At 43.4% G+C, this 16,302-nt stretch overlaps 1 protein-coding gene across 1 annotated transcript in view; it reads left to right on the top strand.

Moving 5' to 3' along the window:
- ERICH6B (glutamate rich 6B) overlaps positions 1 to 16,302 on the top strand; it is a 74,936-nt gene that overhangs the window by 42,429 nt on the left and 16,205 nt on the right. The window contains exons 9-11 of the mRNA XM_030813357.1: positions 4,776 to 4,912; positions 9,425 to 9,486; positions 12,006 to 12,160. Coding sequence (XP_030669217.1) covers positions 4,776 to 4,912; positions 9,425 to 9,486; positions 12,006 to 12,160 — 354 coding nt within the window. The remainder of the gene's footprint in view (positions 1 to 4,775; positions 4,913 to 9,424; positions 9,487 to 12,005; positions 12,161 to 16,302) is intronic.

Raw genomic sequence — 16,302 nt, 5'->3', positions numbered from 1 at the left:
TAGCAGGTGATGCTAGAACCAGAGCTATCTGCATCTTTAACTCAAAAAGCATTGACAAATTTCCCCACCAGTAAGTTGTACCATTTTCCTATTCCCACCTAGAGGGCATGAGAATGCCTCCTTCATCATATCTCCTTGACCACCAAGGGTCGTAATTCTGGCCCATCTGATAGGATGGAAATAGCATCTCATTGTTGGTTTTTGCATCTCCTCCATTATGAAAGATGCCAGGCATTTTCACAATTATTGGACATTTGTGTCTCTCTGTGACTGGCCAGTTGGTGTTGTCTTCTCTTCTACCATGTTGCTTATTTCTCTTTCTTTCTGATTTGTGAGGGCTTTTAATATATGAAAGACCTTAATTCCTTTTCTGACATACATGTAAATTTGTTTCCAGTTTGTATTTTGTTTCCCAACCTTCTTCTTGGTATTTTCCATGACAGGGTCTTTTTTTATGTGCAGGTAGTCTCATGTATCAGTATTTTCTTTTCTGATTACTAAGTATTGTTTCATGTGTAGAGAGGTCTTTTCACTCCTCAAAAGAGTTTTTATAATTCATTTGTGTTCTTCCAGCTCTCTAGGATCTCTTTAAAACTATGTGGACTTTATTTGGGGGAAACAATATGGCATAGGAGATCTAGCCAAAGCTCCCAACAATACTGAGTCCTTTCTCCAAGGAAAGGATCAAATTTGCATTTTTAAAGGTCACTCTGGTGGCTTTGTGGATGATGACTTGGAGGGGAGAGGCTGAGGGCAGGAAGATCAGTAATATGTAGTGGTACAGATGAACACGTGGGAAAGCCTGGCAGCTCAGGGCAGTGCCCAGCACAGCTGCCATGACATGGTACAGATTTCTACTCTATAGGCTGGAAAGCTGAAGAGCAGAAGAAGGGTACATTTGTAGGATGAGGTAGAAAGATCTATTGGGTACACACTGAGTGTTAAGTTTCTATAAGATATCCAGATAAAGTTCAATTGAAAACCAGAAATACACAATCTAGGTCCTGGGAGAAAGCTCTTGGCTAAAGATTTTGATTTGGAATCTGTATTAGTTTGCTAAGCCCTGTTGTTAACAAAGTGCCACCTTTGAGTGGCTTGAACAACAAAATTTACTATCTCATAGTTCTGGAGACTTGAAATCTGAAAATCAAGGTGTCAGCAGAGTTGGTTCCTTGTGAGGGCTGTGAGGGAAAGATCTGGCTCAGGTCTCTCTCCATGACTTGTAGAGGACCATCTTCTCCTATGTCTATTTACCCCATTCTCCCTCCATGCATGTCTCTATGTCCACATTTCCCCTGGCTGTAAAGACACCAGTCATACTGAAATAGAGCCCACCCTAAGGACCTCATTTCAACTTGATTACCTCTGTGAAGAACCTATCTCCAAATGATCATGGTCTAAGGGAGACTTCACAGACTTCATTGCAGTCTAAGGTATTGAACTTAAACATACGAATTTGGGTGGCAGGGAAGCGGGGAAACACAATTCAACCATAATAGAATCCTTAGCATACAGTTGAAGCCTTAAGACGGGGAGAGGATCACAAGACATTTTTTTGTCTGACTACTGCAGGTAGACAATACCCCCTGTCCCCCAACTCGTAAAAACATTCCAGCATTACCTGGCATTTACACGTGAGCCTAGGAGCTTTCCTGGTTTGCAGTTAGTGTGGAGAATAGTTTTTGGTAAGCAAGGAGGAATCCAAAAAAAAAAATGGTTGGGGGAATGATGTCATATCTTCTTATCTAAATGCCATAGATGGAAATAGGACCCCTATGATTAGGGGGTAAAGACTAGTCACTAACGAAAACTAGTCATGATACACATTGTGAAACTCTAGACACAGCAGTGCTATTCCAGGGTCCGGGTGACAAAGTATGTCCCAGGGCTGAGGAGTCCTTTCCTCCTGATATTTATGCCATTCTGTTCCCCAAGGATTGAATGCTGAGGGTGCTGTGGCAGCACATATTGCACAGACACTGCATTCCCAGGATAGGCAGTGATACAGCTTGGCAAAGCAGCATGTCTCCAAGGAACATGGTAGGCAGTAGATATGGACAAGTAGGGACAGAGCAGGAGGAGAAGAATGGAGTGAATGCCACACAGAACCTGCAGCTGCAATGGAGCAAATGCCACACGGCACCTGCAGCTGCAATGGGACGAATGCCACACGGAACCTGAAGCTGCAATGGAGCGAATGCCATATGGAACCTACAGCTGCAATTGGGCAAAAGCCACATGGAACCTGCGGCTGCAATGGGGTGAATGCCACACAGAACCTGCGGCTGCAAGACTTGTTTAAGTAAACTTCTGAGGCACATTTTGAGAGACTACCAGAAACCAGAGGGGTACAAACTAGGGAGAGGAAGCTAAAGCCCTCCTATTTGGAGGGGGTCTATCAACCTATAGTTCAGTTATTCTGACAACTTGACTTATTTGCTTTTTTTTTTTTTTTTTTTTTTGAGAGGGAGTCTCGCTCTGCCGCCCAGGCTGGAGTGCAGTGGCGCGATCTCGGCTCACTGCAAGCTCGGCCTCCCGGGTTCACGCCATTCTCCTGCCTCAGCCTCTCCGAGTAGCTGGGACTACAGGCGCCCGCCACCACGCCCGGCTAATTTTTTGTATTTTTAGTAGAAACGGGGTTTCACCGTGGTCTCGATCTCCTGACCTCGTGATCCGCCCACCTCAGCCTCCCAAAGTGCTGGGATTACAAGCGTGAGCCACCGCGCCCGGCCTGCTATTTTTAATTTACTATCACATGCTTGTTTTGTTTTTTTCTTATGGAGGCAGGGTCTCACTATGTTGCCCAGGCTGGTCTCAAACTCCTGGGCTCAAGTGATCCACTCGCCTCAGCCTCCCAAATTGCTGGGATTGCAGGTGTGAGCCACCATGCCCAGCCTTCATTTTTTATTTCAGTGATACATTTATGCATCACAAACCTTGCTGTGAAAATTCTTTTGGTTCTAAGAACCAGATATTAACCCAGGAGAGGTCTCTGGGCTTGGGAGACCTCATCACTGAGGTGCCCAATACACCTACCACGATGTTGGGGATTAGTTCCACTCTGTAGCCTAGGCAAGCAAATGGAATAAACCCCATAAGATGTCACATATGCTGGCTTCATAGAGTGGGGTGGCACAGTCTAGAGTACATCAGTTAGACCCACCCAGATGGTCGGCCATCCAGCAGACCACAACAGACACTATTTTCTGGAGAACAGAACATAAAATGCAAACAGAATGGGGACAGATCACCGGTCTAGATGAACAGAAAGTCACTTCATCCCAAAGGAGGGATTGTCAACAATGAGGAATTTAGAAGCAGGAATATGGGCAGCAAAAGCCTTCACCTCATCCTGTCCTGAAGCACTGATTCAAGAAATAGAGAGAGACAGGGCTCAGAGGCTAGGAACCAGGCAAGCCGGACCTAAAGCACCCCAGCTTTCCCCCAACCTAGAAACACTGGCCAGCCGTAAGCCATATCCTTGTATCTGTCCCAGATCATGTGCAACTTTGGATATGTTGGTCTTTCACTTGCTGTAAGAAGCTAGTGAGTTAATGGTATATTCTCCATGATCACACATTGAACAACAGCAATTTCAACCTGTCGGTGAGCAAAGAATAGGCAACATGACCGATCCCTGGCTGTCCTCTCTAAGAAACCAGCTTCGCTTTCCATCAAAAGGGATCCAAAACAGAAACTCTTGTGAGGACCCACCTATGGGTCAGTCCTGGTCAGCAGCATAGACATGGGAAAGAATGATCAAACTGGCCAAATAAAAAGGCACCTTGTGGACAAGTGCTGTGGCAGGCACCTTGTGGACAAGTGCTGTGGCCCACACCTGTAGTCCCAGCACTTTGGGAGCCTGAGGCAGGCAGATCACTTGAGGCCAGGAGTCCAAGACCAGCCTGGCCAACATAGTGAAATCTCATCTCTACTAAAGATACAAAAATTAGCTGGGCATGGTGGCACGTGCCTGTGATCCCAGCTACTCAGGAGGCTGAGGGATGAGAATCACTTGAATCTGGGAGGCGGAGGTTGCAGTGAGCCTAGATTGTGCCACTGCACTCCAGCCTGGGTGACAGAGTGAAACTCCATCTTAGGCAGCTTGTAACATCATTACTTTGGAAGAATCTTTAAAAGCAGAACTGCCCAATAGAGTGATGCACAAGGTGCTATGCTACTTTTCTGAAGACTCATTCTTCACATTGAATAAATAAATCACTACTGGGAGTTGGCCATTTGTAGAATGCAGAAAACCTGTTATGCTCTTAAAGCATGGAAGTATTTTCACATTCCATAGCCATCTCCACATTTGGAAAAAGAAGATAATTGTGTATGTTCTCCAAAGATATTTTGGCATATTGATGTTTAAAAAAATTTTTAAGGAAATTGAGGAACGAGAATAGAGTATGATGATCATGGAAATACTCTTGAAAAGAGTGATTGCTAACCATCCTATGGGTCTCGTTTTTTCTTTTTTTTTTTTTTTAATCTTCAACTTTTAAATTCAGGGTGCAGGATGTGCAAGTTTGTTACATAGGTAAACATGTGCCATGGTGGTTTGCTGCACAGGTCAGCCCATCACCTAGGTATTAAGCCCAGCATCCATTAGCTATCCTTTCTGTTGCTCTCCCTCCCCCTGCCCCTGGTTCCCATTTTTGTGTTTTTAGAATAATATGTTGAAGTGTCACACAGTACCTTTGGGAATCAGAAAAGTGATTAATAAATCATTAATTTCCATTTTCTGAATATTTCATTCTTTGATCCTTTTGTAGTTTTTGAATAGCTCCTATCAGACAGTATTTAAAACAATAATCAAAGACATGGCTGCTCGCAATGAACTGGAAGAGGATTTTGACATTCCCCTAACTAGGCTACTGGAAAGTGAAAACAGACGGAAACTCGTAATTATGTAAGTAACTGGTGAGGCCGAGTGATTGGTCAGTGGATTTGGGTATGCCAGAGGTGGCAGCAGGGAAAGTGTAAATTGAGCCATTAACAAAAAAGAGCAAAGTCAGGACCAGACAGATTCCCTGAGTCAAGGAGCAGGCACAGGCCAAGCGCCAGGAAAGGGTAAGATCCAGGGGTCAGATGGGCAAAATAATCCAGCTGCCAGAACAAAATCAAACTCAAGAGCAAGGACATTGCAAGCATGGGAGGTACAGGATAAGATCAAGGCAGATGGTGACAGAGGGTGGAAATTCAGAGCAAGAAAAGGCTTGCAGGGACCAAGAACTTATATAAAACTCTAGGGAGCAAAGTTCAGACCCCTGGCATTTAAGGAGAAGACACTGGGGAGTCAAGACCCGGGGCATCTGCCCACAAAATTCCCTGGCTTCACGCTAGGTGAGCTAATGCTTTTCCACACATCCTGAAGGAGGGAGAACCTTGAGCTTCACTGACCTAGGGTCATGGCCAGGGCCCCTGTAAGGTTATTGTAGACCTGTGTCACTGGCACCAGTTCTTTCTAGCTGGCAAGGCCCCAGGTCACAAAATGTTCCAGCCATTTGTACACTGTATTAGTTCATTTTCATGCTGCTGAGAAAGACCCAAGACTGGGCAATTTACAAAAGAAAGAGATTTAATGGACTTACAGTTCCATGTGACTGAGGAGGCCTCACAATCATGGCAGAAGGTGAAAGGCACATCTTACATGTGGCAGACAAGTGAAGACAGCTTTTTCAAGGAAACTCCCCCTTATAATAACCATCAGATCTCATGAGACTTACTCATTATTACTAGAACAGAATGGGAAAGACCTGCCCCCATGATTCAATTACCTCCCACTGGGTCCTCTCACAACACGTGGGAATTCAAGATGAGATTTGGGTGGGAACACAGCCAAACCATATCATCCCACCACCAACTCCTCTCAATCTCACATCCTCATATTTCAAAACCAGTCATGCCTTCCCAACAGTCCCCCAAAATCTTAACTCATTTCAGCATTAACTCAAAAGTTTACAGTCCAAAGTCTCATCTGAGACAAGGCAAGTCTCTTCTGCCTATGAGCCTGTAAAATCAAAAGCAAGTTAGTTACTTCCTAGATACAATGGGGGTACAGGCATTAGATAAATACAGCTGTTCCAACTGGGAGAAATTGGCCAAAACAAAGGGGCTATAGGCCCCATGCAAGTCCAAAATACAACAGGGCAGTCATTAAACCCTAAAGTTCCAAAATAATCTCCTTTAACTCCATTTCTCACATCCAGGTCACACTAATGCAAGAGATGGGTTCCCATGGTCTTGGGCAGCTCTGCCCCTGTGGCTTTGCAGGGTATACCCTCTCTCCCAGCTGCTTTTATGGGCTGGCATTGAATGTCTGAGGCTTTTCCAAATGCACAGTGCAATCTGTCAGTGGATCCACCATTCTGGGGTCTGGAGGACAGTGGCCCTCTTCTCACAGCTCCACTAGGTGGTGCCCCAGTAAGGACTCTGTGTGGGGGATCTGACCCCACATTTCCCATCCGCAGTGCACTAGCAGAAATTCTCCATGAGGACCCCGCCCCTACAGCAAACTTCTGCCTAGGCATCCAGACGTTTCCATACATCTAGACAGAGGTTCCCAAACCCCAGTTCTTGACTTCTGTGCACTCACAGGCTCAACACCATGTGATAGCTGCCAAGGCTTGGGGTTTGCACTCTCTGAAGCCATGGCCCAAGCTCTAAGTTGGCCCCTTTCAGCTATGGCTGGAGCAGCTGGTATGCAAGGCACCAAGTCCCTAGGCTGCACACAACACGGGGACCCTGGGCCTGGCCCATGAAACCATTTTTTCCTTCTAGGCCTTCAGGCCTGTGATGGGAGGGGCTGCTGTGAAGACCTCTGACACCCTGGAGACATTTTCCCCATTGTCTTGGAGATTAACATTCAGCTTCTCGTTACTTATGCAAATTTCTGCAGCTAGCTTGAATTTCTTCTCAGAAAATGGGATTTTCTTTTCTATTACATTGTCAGGCTGCAAATTTTCTGAACTTTTATGCTCTGCTTCCCTTAGTAAACTGAATGCCTTTAACAGCACTCAAGTCACCTCTTGAATGCTTTGCTGCTTAGAAATTTCTTCCACCAGCTACCCTAAATCATCTCCCTCAAGTTCAAAGTTTCACAAATCTCTAGGGCAGGGGCAAAATGCTGCCAGTCTCTTTGCTAAAACATAAAAGGGCCACCTTTTCTCCAGTTCCCAACAACTTCCTCATTTCCATCTGAGACCACCTCAGCCTGGAATTTTTGGCAGCATTTTGGGCAAAGCCATTCAACAAGTCTTTAGGAAGTTCCAAACTTTCTCACATTTTCCTGTCTTCTTCTGAGGCCTCCAAACTGTTCCAATTCCTGCCTGTTACCTAGTTCCAAAGTCACTTCCACATTTTCAGGTATCTTTGAGCAGCAGCTCACTCTACTGGTACCAATTTACTGTATTAGTCTGTTTTCACACTGCTGATAAAGATATGCCCAAGACTGGGCAATTTACAAAAGAAAGAGATTTAATGGACTTACAGTTCCACATGGCTAGGGGGCCTCAGAATCATGGTAGAAGGTGAAAGGCACATCTCACATGGTGGCAGACAAGAGAAGAGAGCTTGTACAGGGAAATTCAATAACATTCAGATCTCATGAGACTTTTACTATCACAAGAACAGCATGGAAAAGATGACCCCATGGTTCAGTTACCTCCCACCGGGTTCCTCTCACCACACATGGGAATTCAAGATAAGATTTGGGTGGGGACACAGCCAAACTATATCATACATACACCCAGCCTATGGTGCAGGCACGCTCTCAGCATGGAAGCCTGCTCTTTCCTTTATCCACTGTCAGAAACCTGGAGAGCCAGGTATGTGTTTGTGCCCCCATGGGTCTGTTGCAGACTCTCCAGCAGTGGCACCAGGGACAGGCTGGGTGAAACAAGGTGCCCTACCTAATCACGTGGGTAAGTTCCGGTGTTCACAAAAGTCAGGAAGAGATTGACTGCCAGCAACTTCCACTGTGGACTCAGAAGAGGCATAGGGCAAGAGACCCCCCAGGGCTTCTCTGGGAAATGGGAAGGCAAAACACAAAAAACTCCCAAGCTTTTGGATCAGCAAAAACAAACACCAAATAATATCTCTACAGGTTATCCCACTGCCTCTGTGCCATTTCCTCCCTCTCTTGCCATTTAGGCCTGTATCAAAGGCTGATTCTAACCTGATTGCATTCAACAGATATTTCATGTGCACCTACTATGTGCTAACCTAGGCTCTAGGGATAGAGTGTACCCCAGTCTCTGGTATTGAAGAGCCAGCTGATGGGGATTCCACTTGCTTGCAAAGGTGGGCAAAAAACAAGAGAGGAACAGCCAGTCTTCCCAAAAGGGCCTTGGGTGCCTCTGGCTAGATCCCCTCACTGGAGTTTAACTCTTATCTGTGTTTGGTATCCTGCTCTGAGCCTAAAGGATAGGCCCCCACTCCACCCATTCCTTGGTCCTTATTTTTTTACAGGTGCCAATAGGCTAGGTAACTGCTTCAATTCCATTAAAAGTCCTTGCATTATAAATGAATAACATTTGGTACAACTGGGCCATAGACTCATTCTCAAATCTCCCTATTGCTTCTAGGGTACGAATAAGGGAACCATTGCTCTTTGCTAGGTAACAGTGCAGCCCTTTCCAGCAAAGGATGTTTGCTTCCTGGAGATACTCTGGGCTAAATTAGTATGCCCTCTTCAAGGAATCTGATCTAAGGATTTAAAATCTGCAATGGCAAAGGCCTCCTTTTCAGATCCAATTAAGCCTGGGAAGCTCAATCTTTCTGGCACATTCCCTTTCAAAGGGGCTCTGATCTGAGAACTAGAAAACACAGCTGCCCTGGAGAGCACCTTATTTGGAAGGAAAACAGTCCATACCACTGAAATGCCAGGATGACTCACTCTGTGTGTTGACATGAGAGGGAGAAAAGGGCTTGATCACACTGAAGAACTGTGACTTGTGTGGCTTTCATGATAAGTCCTTTTGAGTAAGGTTATTTGAAAATGTCCTACTAAATGCAAAGGGGTTTCAGGTGGTTCTGGGTTTCACTGGAATATAGACAAGCCACAGAAAATCAAATCCAGCCCTGTGAGTTAACTCACAGGGCCATACTTGCATTTGGACCTCCCTCCCCTGTCAGCTGCCTCCAAGATTACCCTCACTGAATTCATTTAGAAGGGTTTAGGGTTCAGCTGTATGCCCTGGTTGTGGGTCAGACCATGAGGGAAGCACTAAGTGGATATCAGGCACCAGCCCTTTACTCCTGGGCATTGACTCAAAGGAAACTGGCCTAAAAAACAAAGCCATTGGCCCCATTCCACCTGCGAAAGAGACTCTGCAGGCTCCAGTATTGTCTGCACTGTGTGTGATGGCATGTACGCGTGAACTTAGTCTTGGCTTTTAAAGATGATCCACTTTACTTTTAGGTTGAAGAAAAATTATGAAAAGTTCAAGGAAACAATCTTATGGATTAAGAGGAGACGTGAAGGTAGGCACCACTCCACCATTTTCCACCAGGTGCTGGCTCTCTTGTCCGCATCCCACTGTCTCTCCCCTTCTGCATGTACGGTAAAGAAGATGGAAGGGCTCATTCACTCACTTCAGTGCCTACAGGGCTAATGTGGTCCTGGCTGCCAGGGATGAAATACCGAGCATGACAGATACTGTCTAGGGCCCCAATGAGTTTCTCTCTTGGTGGCAGGGGCAGGTGGGGGATCCGAACACAGAGCGAGTCACCTTGGCATTTCAGTGGTGTGGACTGTCTTGCTTCCCAATAGGGATGCTCTCCAGGGCAGCTGCATTTTCCGGTTCTCAGATCAGAGCTCCTTTGAAAGAGAATGCTCCAGAAAGAGTGAGCTTCTCAGGCTTCATTGGTCTATTCTTGGAAGGATAGACAAGAAAGTAGGGAATTACCATACAGAATGGTTAGGCCCTATGGTGGGAAGGGGACACTGTGGGACCACACAGTAAGGAATCTAACACAGATTTAGGGGAGTGGACTACTCCAGGAAAGGAATATTAATGCAAAAATTGGAAAACAAATAGCTCCTTTACCAAGAGACTAAAGGCACTTGGTGTCCAGCTATTAAGATTTGCAAATCGGCCGGGTGCGGTGGCTCACGCTTGTAATCCCAGCACTTTGGGAGGCCGAGGCGGGCGGATCACGAGGTCAGGAGATCGAGACCACGGTGAAACCCCGTCTCTACTAAAAAATACAAAAAATTAGCCAGGCATGGTGGCAGGCGCCTGTAGTCCCAGCTACTCGGAGAGGCTGACGCAGGAGAATGGCGTGAACCCGGGAGGCGAAGCTTGCAGTGAGCCGAGATCGCGCCACTGCACTCCAGCCTGGGCGACAGAGCGAGACTCCGTCTCAAAAAAAAAAAAAAAAAAAAAAAAAAAAAAAAAGATTTGCAAATCATGGAAGTTACCAGCTTCATGGATCTAATCATGGAAGGCTTCAGTGAAGGAACTAAGCTATCTTCATTCGAAAACTCAAAACTACAACATGGAATATCTTCCAGGTGACTGGACCCAATTAACACCAAAATGACAGCAATATTCATGGGAGACATAGCTAATCAATCATGGTACTTTTTCTTGCTGAGCCTTGTCTCAGCCTGATTGCCTCTCAATACAGTACTCTTACCCCCAGTACCAATTCATGCCCCTGACCTAACTCTTAAGGAATAGGGGCTTCAGGCCCTGCCTGCCTCTCCTGAATCCCGTGTCACCACTAACCCATCCCCACTCCAGCCTCCAACCACACAGTGCTTATGCTGGGACTCCTCCATTGCCTACTACAGATTTACCTTCCACTGGAGGTGGAAATCTTCTCAGCTTCAAAGCCCAGTTAAGTTCCCTCCCATGAGCTCTCATGGAAGCCTGTATTGACCTCAATGATGGGACACAGGGCGCTCTCCTAACTGACCTCCCCCTTAAGTAGTGAGCTGGGGCTCCTCACTCCCACAAAGAGCATGTTGGCTGATACCACAGCTAGAAGCCCCTCACCACGGCTCCAGCCACTCAGCTCCCACTGTTGTGTTAAGCACTTATCAAAAGACACCAGGCTTGTTTTTCAGTTGTCCTTACTAGTTTAGTTCCAAAATTCAATTGTCATAAAAATGGACAAAATGAATATAAAAAGAAACTTGTTGCTATGAAATGAAAACTAAGTTGAATGCTTTAAAAAACAAAACTCAGCCAGGTGTGGTGCCTCATGCCCATAATCCCAACACTTTGGGCAGCTGAGACGGGATAATCCTTTCAGGCCAGGAGTTTGAGACCAGCCTGGCCAACATGGCAAAACCTCGTCTCTACATTAGCCAGGTGTGGTGGCACATGCCTGTAATCCCAGCTGAGGCACAAGAATTGCTTGAACCCAGGAGCCAGAGGTTGCAGTGAGCCAAGGTCATGCCACTGCACTCCAGCCTGGGCGACAGAGCAAGATTCTGTCTCAGTCAATCAGTCAATCAATCGTTGGTGTGATTTGAGCAAAAATGATCACAGAGCCCAATCATCAGACCTGTACCTTGTCTTACCTTTGAAATGACATGTTGATATACACTTCCATTTTACCTTTTTTTGATGACTCCCTGGCTTTTGCCTGTTTTTTCAATTAGCAGCCACACCATTCGCTGGGTAAGTGCTCCTCTCATTATGTTGTAGTTCGCATTATCACTGCGTCACCCACTCATACCCCCACATCTGTACAGGTTGACCATCACTGTCATATCAAGATTACTACTGGGCTGACACACACTAGGCACTTGATAAGTACATGTTGAGTGAATGTGTGACCAAACAGAGTGAGCTGGAATGTCAGCTCCAACATTTCTCTCTTCAAAGGCCTTAATTTTCCCACTACCCAACAGCCTTCCTTACTGGGGAAAAATGGCAGATCTCCCAAACCCTCAAACTCCCTTTGGCACCTTGAGAGAGACAGACCTAAGTTTCCTTTCTCTTTCCCACCAAAATCTTATTCAATGCAATCATTGAATTGAATGGCAGCTCAAAAGTTAACAGAGATGACCACTTTCACATTTCATTTAATGACTGAACCAACACCTGAGAAGCCTGAGACAGAAGAAATCCAAAAGCCTCAACATGTTGTTCGTCATAGGAAGAAATTAGAACGAGATAAGGAATGGATACAGAAGACAGTGGTAAGAGGGGCAGTACATTGCTGTTTCTTTACTTTGCACAGGATTTTTTTGGCTCCGGTGAGGTGTGCATACACCACCAGAGAGCTGTAAGGAACAACACACAATGTAAACACAAAAATGCATCCAAGATATCAGAGGTACACCTGAGTGTGTGGGTTGTTGGCAGACCGACTAGGATTTTTACTAGGATTTATTGAAAGTCTTCTGCCTGCAGGGTCTCTATTAGGTAATTGGATGGGTTTGAGAGTGGAATAAAGGAAATGTATATTATATAGGCCCCAGCCAGACACTGCGGGCATGCATCTGTAGTCCTAGCTGCTTAGGAGGGTGAGGAGGGAGGATCACTTGAGCCCAGGAGTTCGAGGCTGCGGTGTGCTATGATCATGCCTGTAAATAGCCACTGTACTCTAGTAGCCTAGGCAACATAGTAAGACCCCGCCTCTAAAAAGAAAAAGATATATGTAGATCCATCCCCCTAACAAATTAGAATCCATATCAAAAATCAATCACACAGTGAATGGATAAATAAGCTGTGGTACATTCATACAATTAATATTATTCAGCATTAAAAAGAAATGAGCAATTAAGCCACGAAAAGTCATGGAGGAAACTTAAACACATATTACCAAGTGAAAGAAACCAATCTGAAAAGGTTACATGTTATGATACCTACTATATGACATTCTGGAAAAGACAAAGCTATGAAGACTGTAAAAAGATCAGTGGTTGCTAGGGGATGGGGGCAAGAAAGGATGAAAAGGTGAAACATGGGAGTTTTAGGGCAGTTAAACTCTTCCATATGATTCCACAATGTTGGATACATGTCATTGTACATTTGTCCAAATCCACAGAATGTGCAACATCAAGAGAGAACCCTAATGTAAACTCTGGGCTGTGGGTGATAATGATGTGTCAGTGTAGGTTCACCAATTATAACAAACTTACCACTCTCGGGTGGTGGGGTGTTGATGGTTGGCGAGGCTGTGCATATATGGGAAACTGTACTTTCCACTCAATTTTTCCATGACCTGCTCTAAAAAGTGAAGACTATACAAAATCTATCGCATGGTAGTATTTATAAAGACTGATACTATTATACAAAGATCTGAGTGAAAACTAGTCTCAAAATATTAGAGTCATTCATTCCATGCAAATGAACACCAAAAGTGAGCAGGAGTAGCTATTCTTATGTCAGACAAAACAAACTTTAAAGCAATAGCAGTTTAGAAAGACAAAGAGGGAGATTACATAATGATAAAAGGCCTAGTCCAACAGGAAAATATCACAATCCTAAATATATATGCACCTAACAATGGAGCTCCCAAATTTATCAAACAATTACTACTGGACCTAAGAAATGAGATAGACACCAACACAATACTCCACTGACAACACTAGACAGGTCATCAAGACAAGAAGTCAACAAAGAAACAATGGATTTAAACTATATCTTGGAAGAAATGGACTTAACAGATATTTACAGAACATTCTACCCAACAACTTCAGAATATACTTTCTATTCATCAGTGCATGGAACTTTCTCCAAGATAGACCATATGATAGGCCACAAAACAAGTCCCAATAAATTTAAGAAAACTGAAATTATATAAGCACTCTCTCAGACCACAGTGGAATAAAACTGGAAATCAACTCCAAAAGGAATACTCAAAACCATGCAAATACATGGAGATTAAATAACCTGCTCCTGAATGATTATTGGGTCAACAATGAAATCATGATGGAAATTTAAAAATTTTTAGAATTGAATGACAATAGGGACACAATCTATCAAAACCTCTGGGATACAGCAAAGGCAGCTAAGAGGAAAGTTAGTAACCGTAAATGCCTACATCAAAAAGTCTGAAAGAGCACAAATAGACAATCTAAGGTCACACTTCAAGGAACTAGAGAAACAAGAACAAACCAAACTCAAACCAAGCAGAAGAAAAGAAATAACCAAGATCAGAGCAGAACTAAGTGAAATTGAAACAAAAAAAAAAAAAGAAAAATGAAACAAAAAGTTGGTTCTTTGAAAAGATAAGTAAAATTGATAGACCCTCAGCAAGATTAACCAAGAAAAGAAGAGAGAAAATCCAAATAAATTCAATTAGAAATAAAACGGGAGATATTACAACTGACACCACAGAAATACAGAAGATCATTCAAGGCTACTATGAACACTTTTACATGCATAAACTAGAAGACCTAGAGGAGACAGACAAATTCCTCGTAATGTACAATCCTCCTAGCTTAAATCAGGAAGAATTAGATACCCTGAACAGACCAAAAACAAGCAGTGAGATTGAAATGGTAATTTTAAAAATTACTCACAAAAGAAATTCTACCAGACATTCAAAGAAGAATTGATACCAATCCCACTGACACTATTCCACAGGGAGAGAAAGAGTGAATCCTCCCTTAATCATTCTGTGAAGCCAGTGTCACCCTAATACCAAAACCAGGAAAGGACATACCAAAAAAAGAAAACTACACACCAATATCCCTGGTGAACATAGATTTAAAAATCCTTAACAAAATACTAACTAACTGAATCCAATAACATATCAAAAAGATAATCCACCATGATCAAGTTTCATACCCGGGATGCAGGAATGGTTTACCATATCCAAGTCAATAAATGCGATTCATAACATAAACGAATTAAAAACAAAAATCACATGATCATCTCAATAGACACAGAAAAAGCACTCAACAAAATCCAGAATCCCTTTATAATTAAAACTCTCAGCAAAATCAGCATACCAGGGACATACCTCAATGTAATAAAAGCCATCTATGACAAATCCACAGCCAACATAATACTGAATGGGGAAAAGTTGAAAGCATTCCCTCTGAGAACTGGAACAAGACAAGGATGCCCACTCTCACCCCTTCTCCTCAACATAGTACTGGAAGGCCTAGCCAAAGCAATCAGACAAGAGAAAGAAAGGGCATCCAAATTGGTGAAGAGGAAGTCAAACTGTCACTGTTTGCTGATGATACAATTGTATGCCTAGAAAACCCTAAAGACTCCTCCAGAAAGCTCCTAGAACTGATAAATTAATCCAGCAAAGTTTCCAGATACAAAATTAATGTACACAAATCAGTAGCTCTCCTCTATACCAACAGTGACCAAGCTGAGAATCAAATCAAGATCTCAACTCTTTTTACAATAGCTGCAAAAAGTAAAATAAAATACATAAGAATATACCTAACCAAGGAGGTAAAAGAGCTCTACAAGGAAAACTACAAAACACTGCTGAAAGAAATGATAGACAACACAAATGGAAACACATCCCATGCTCATGGATGGGCAGAATCAATATTGTGAAAATGACCATAGTGCCAAAAGCAATCTACAAATTCAATGCAATTCCCATCAAAATACCACCATCATTTATCACAGAACTAGAAAAAAAAAATCCTAAAATTCACATTTAACGAAAAAAGAGCCCACATAGCCAAAGCAAGACTAAGCAAAAAGAACAAATCTGGAGGTATCACACTACCTGATTTCAAACTATACTATAAGGCCATAGTCACCAAAACAGCATGGTACTGGTATAAAAATAGGCACATAGACCAATGGAACAGAATAGAGAACCCAGAAATAAACCCAAATACCTATAGCCAACTGATATTTGACAAAGCAAACAAAAACATAAAGTGGAGAAAGGACATCTTGTTCAACAAATGGTGCTGGGATAATTGGCAAGCAACATGTAGGAGAATGAAACTGGATCCTCATCTCTCACCTTATACAGAAATAAACTCAAGATAGATCAAGGACTTAAATCTAAGACCTGAAACTATAAAAATTCTAGAAGATAACATTGGAAAAACTTTTCTAGACATTGGCTTAGGCAAGGATTTTATGACCAAAAACCTAAAAACAAATGCAATAAAAACAAAGATAAATAGCTGGGACTTAATTAAACTAAAGAGCTTTTACAGAGCAAAACGAACAGTCAGCAGAGTAAACAGACAACCCACAGAGTGGGAGAAAATCTTCACAATCTATACATCTGACAAAGGACTAATATCCAGAATCTACAACAAACTCAAACAAATTAGCAAGAAAAAAAACAATCTCATCAAAAAGTGGGCCAAGGACATGAATAGACAATTCTCAAAAGACATGC

This window comes from Nomascus leucogenys, chromosome 5 (assembly GCF_006542625.1).
Source record: "Nomascus leucogenys isolate Asia chromosome 5, Asia_NLE_v1, whole genome shotgun sequence".
Classification (NCBI taxonomy): Eukaryota; Metazoa; Chordata; class Mammalia; order Primates; family Hylobatidae; genus Nomascus; species Nomascus leucogenys.
This window is presented reverse-complemented; position numbering and strand designations above follow the sequence as displayed.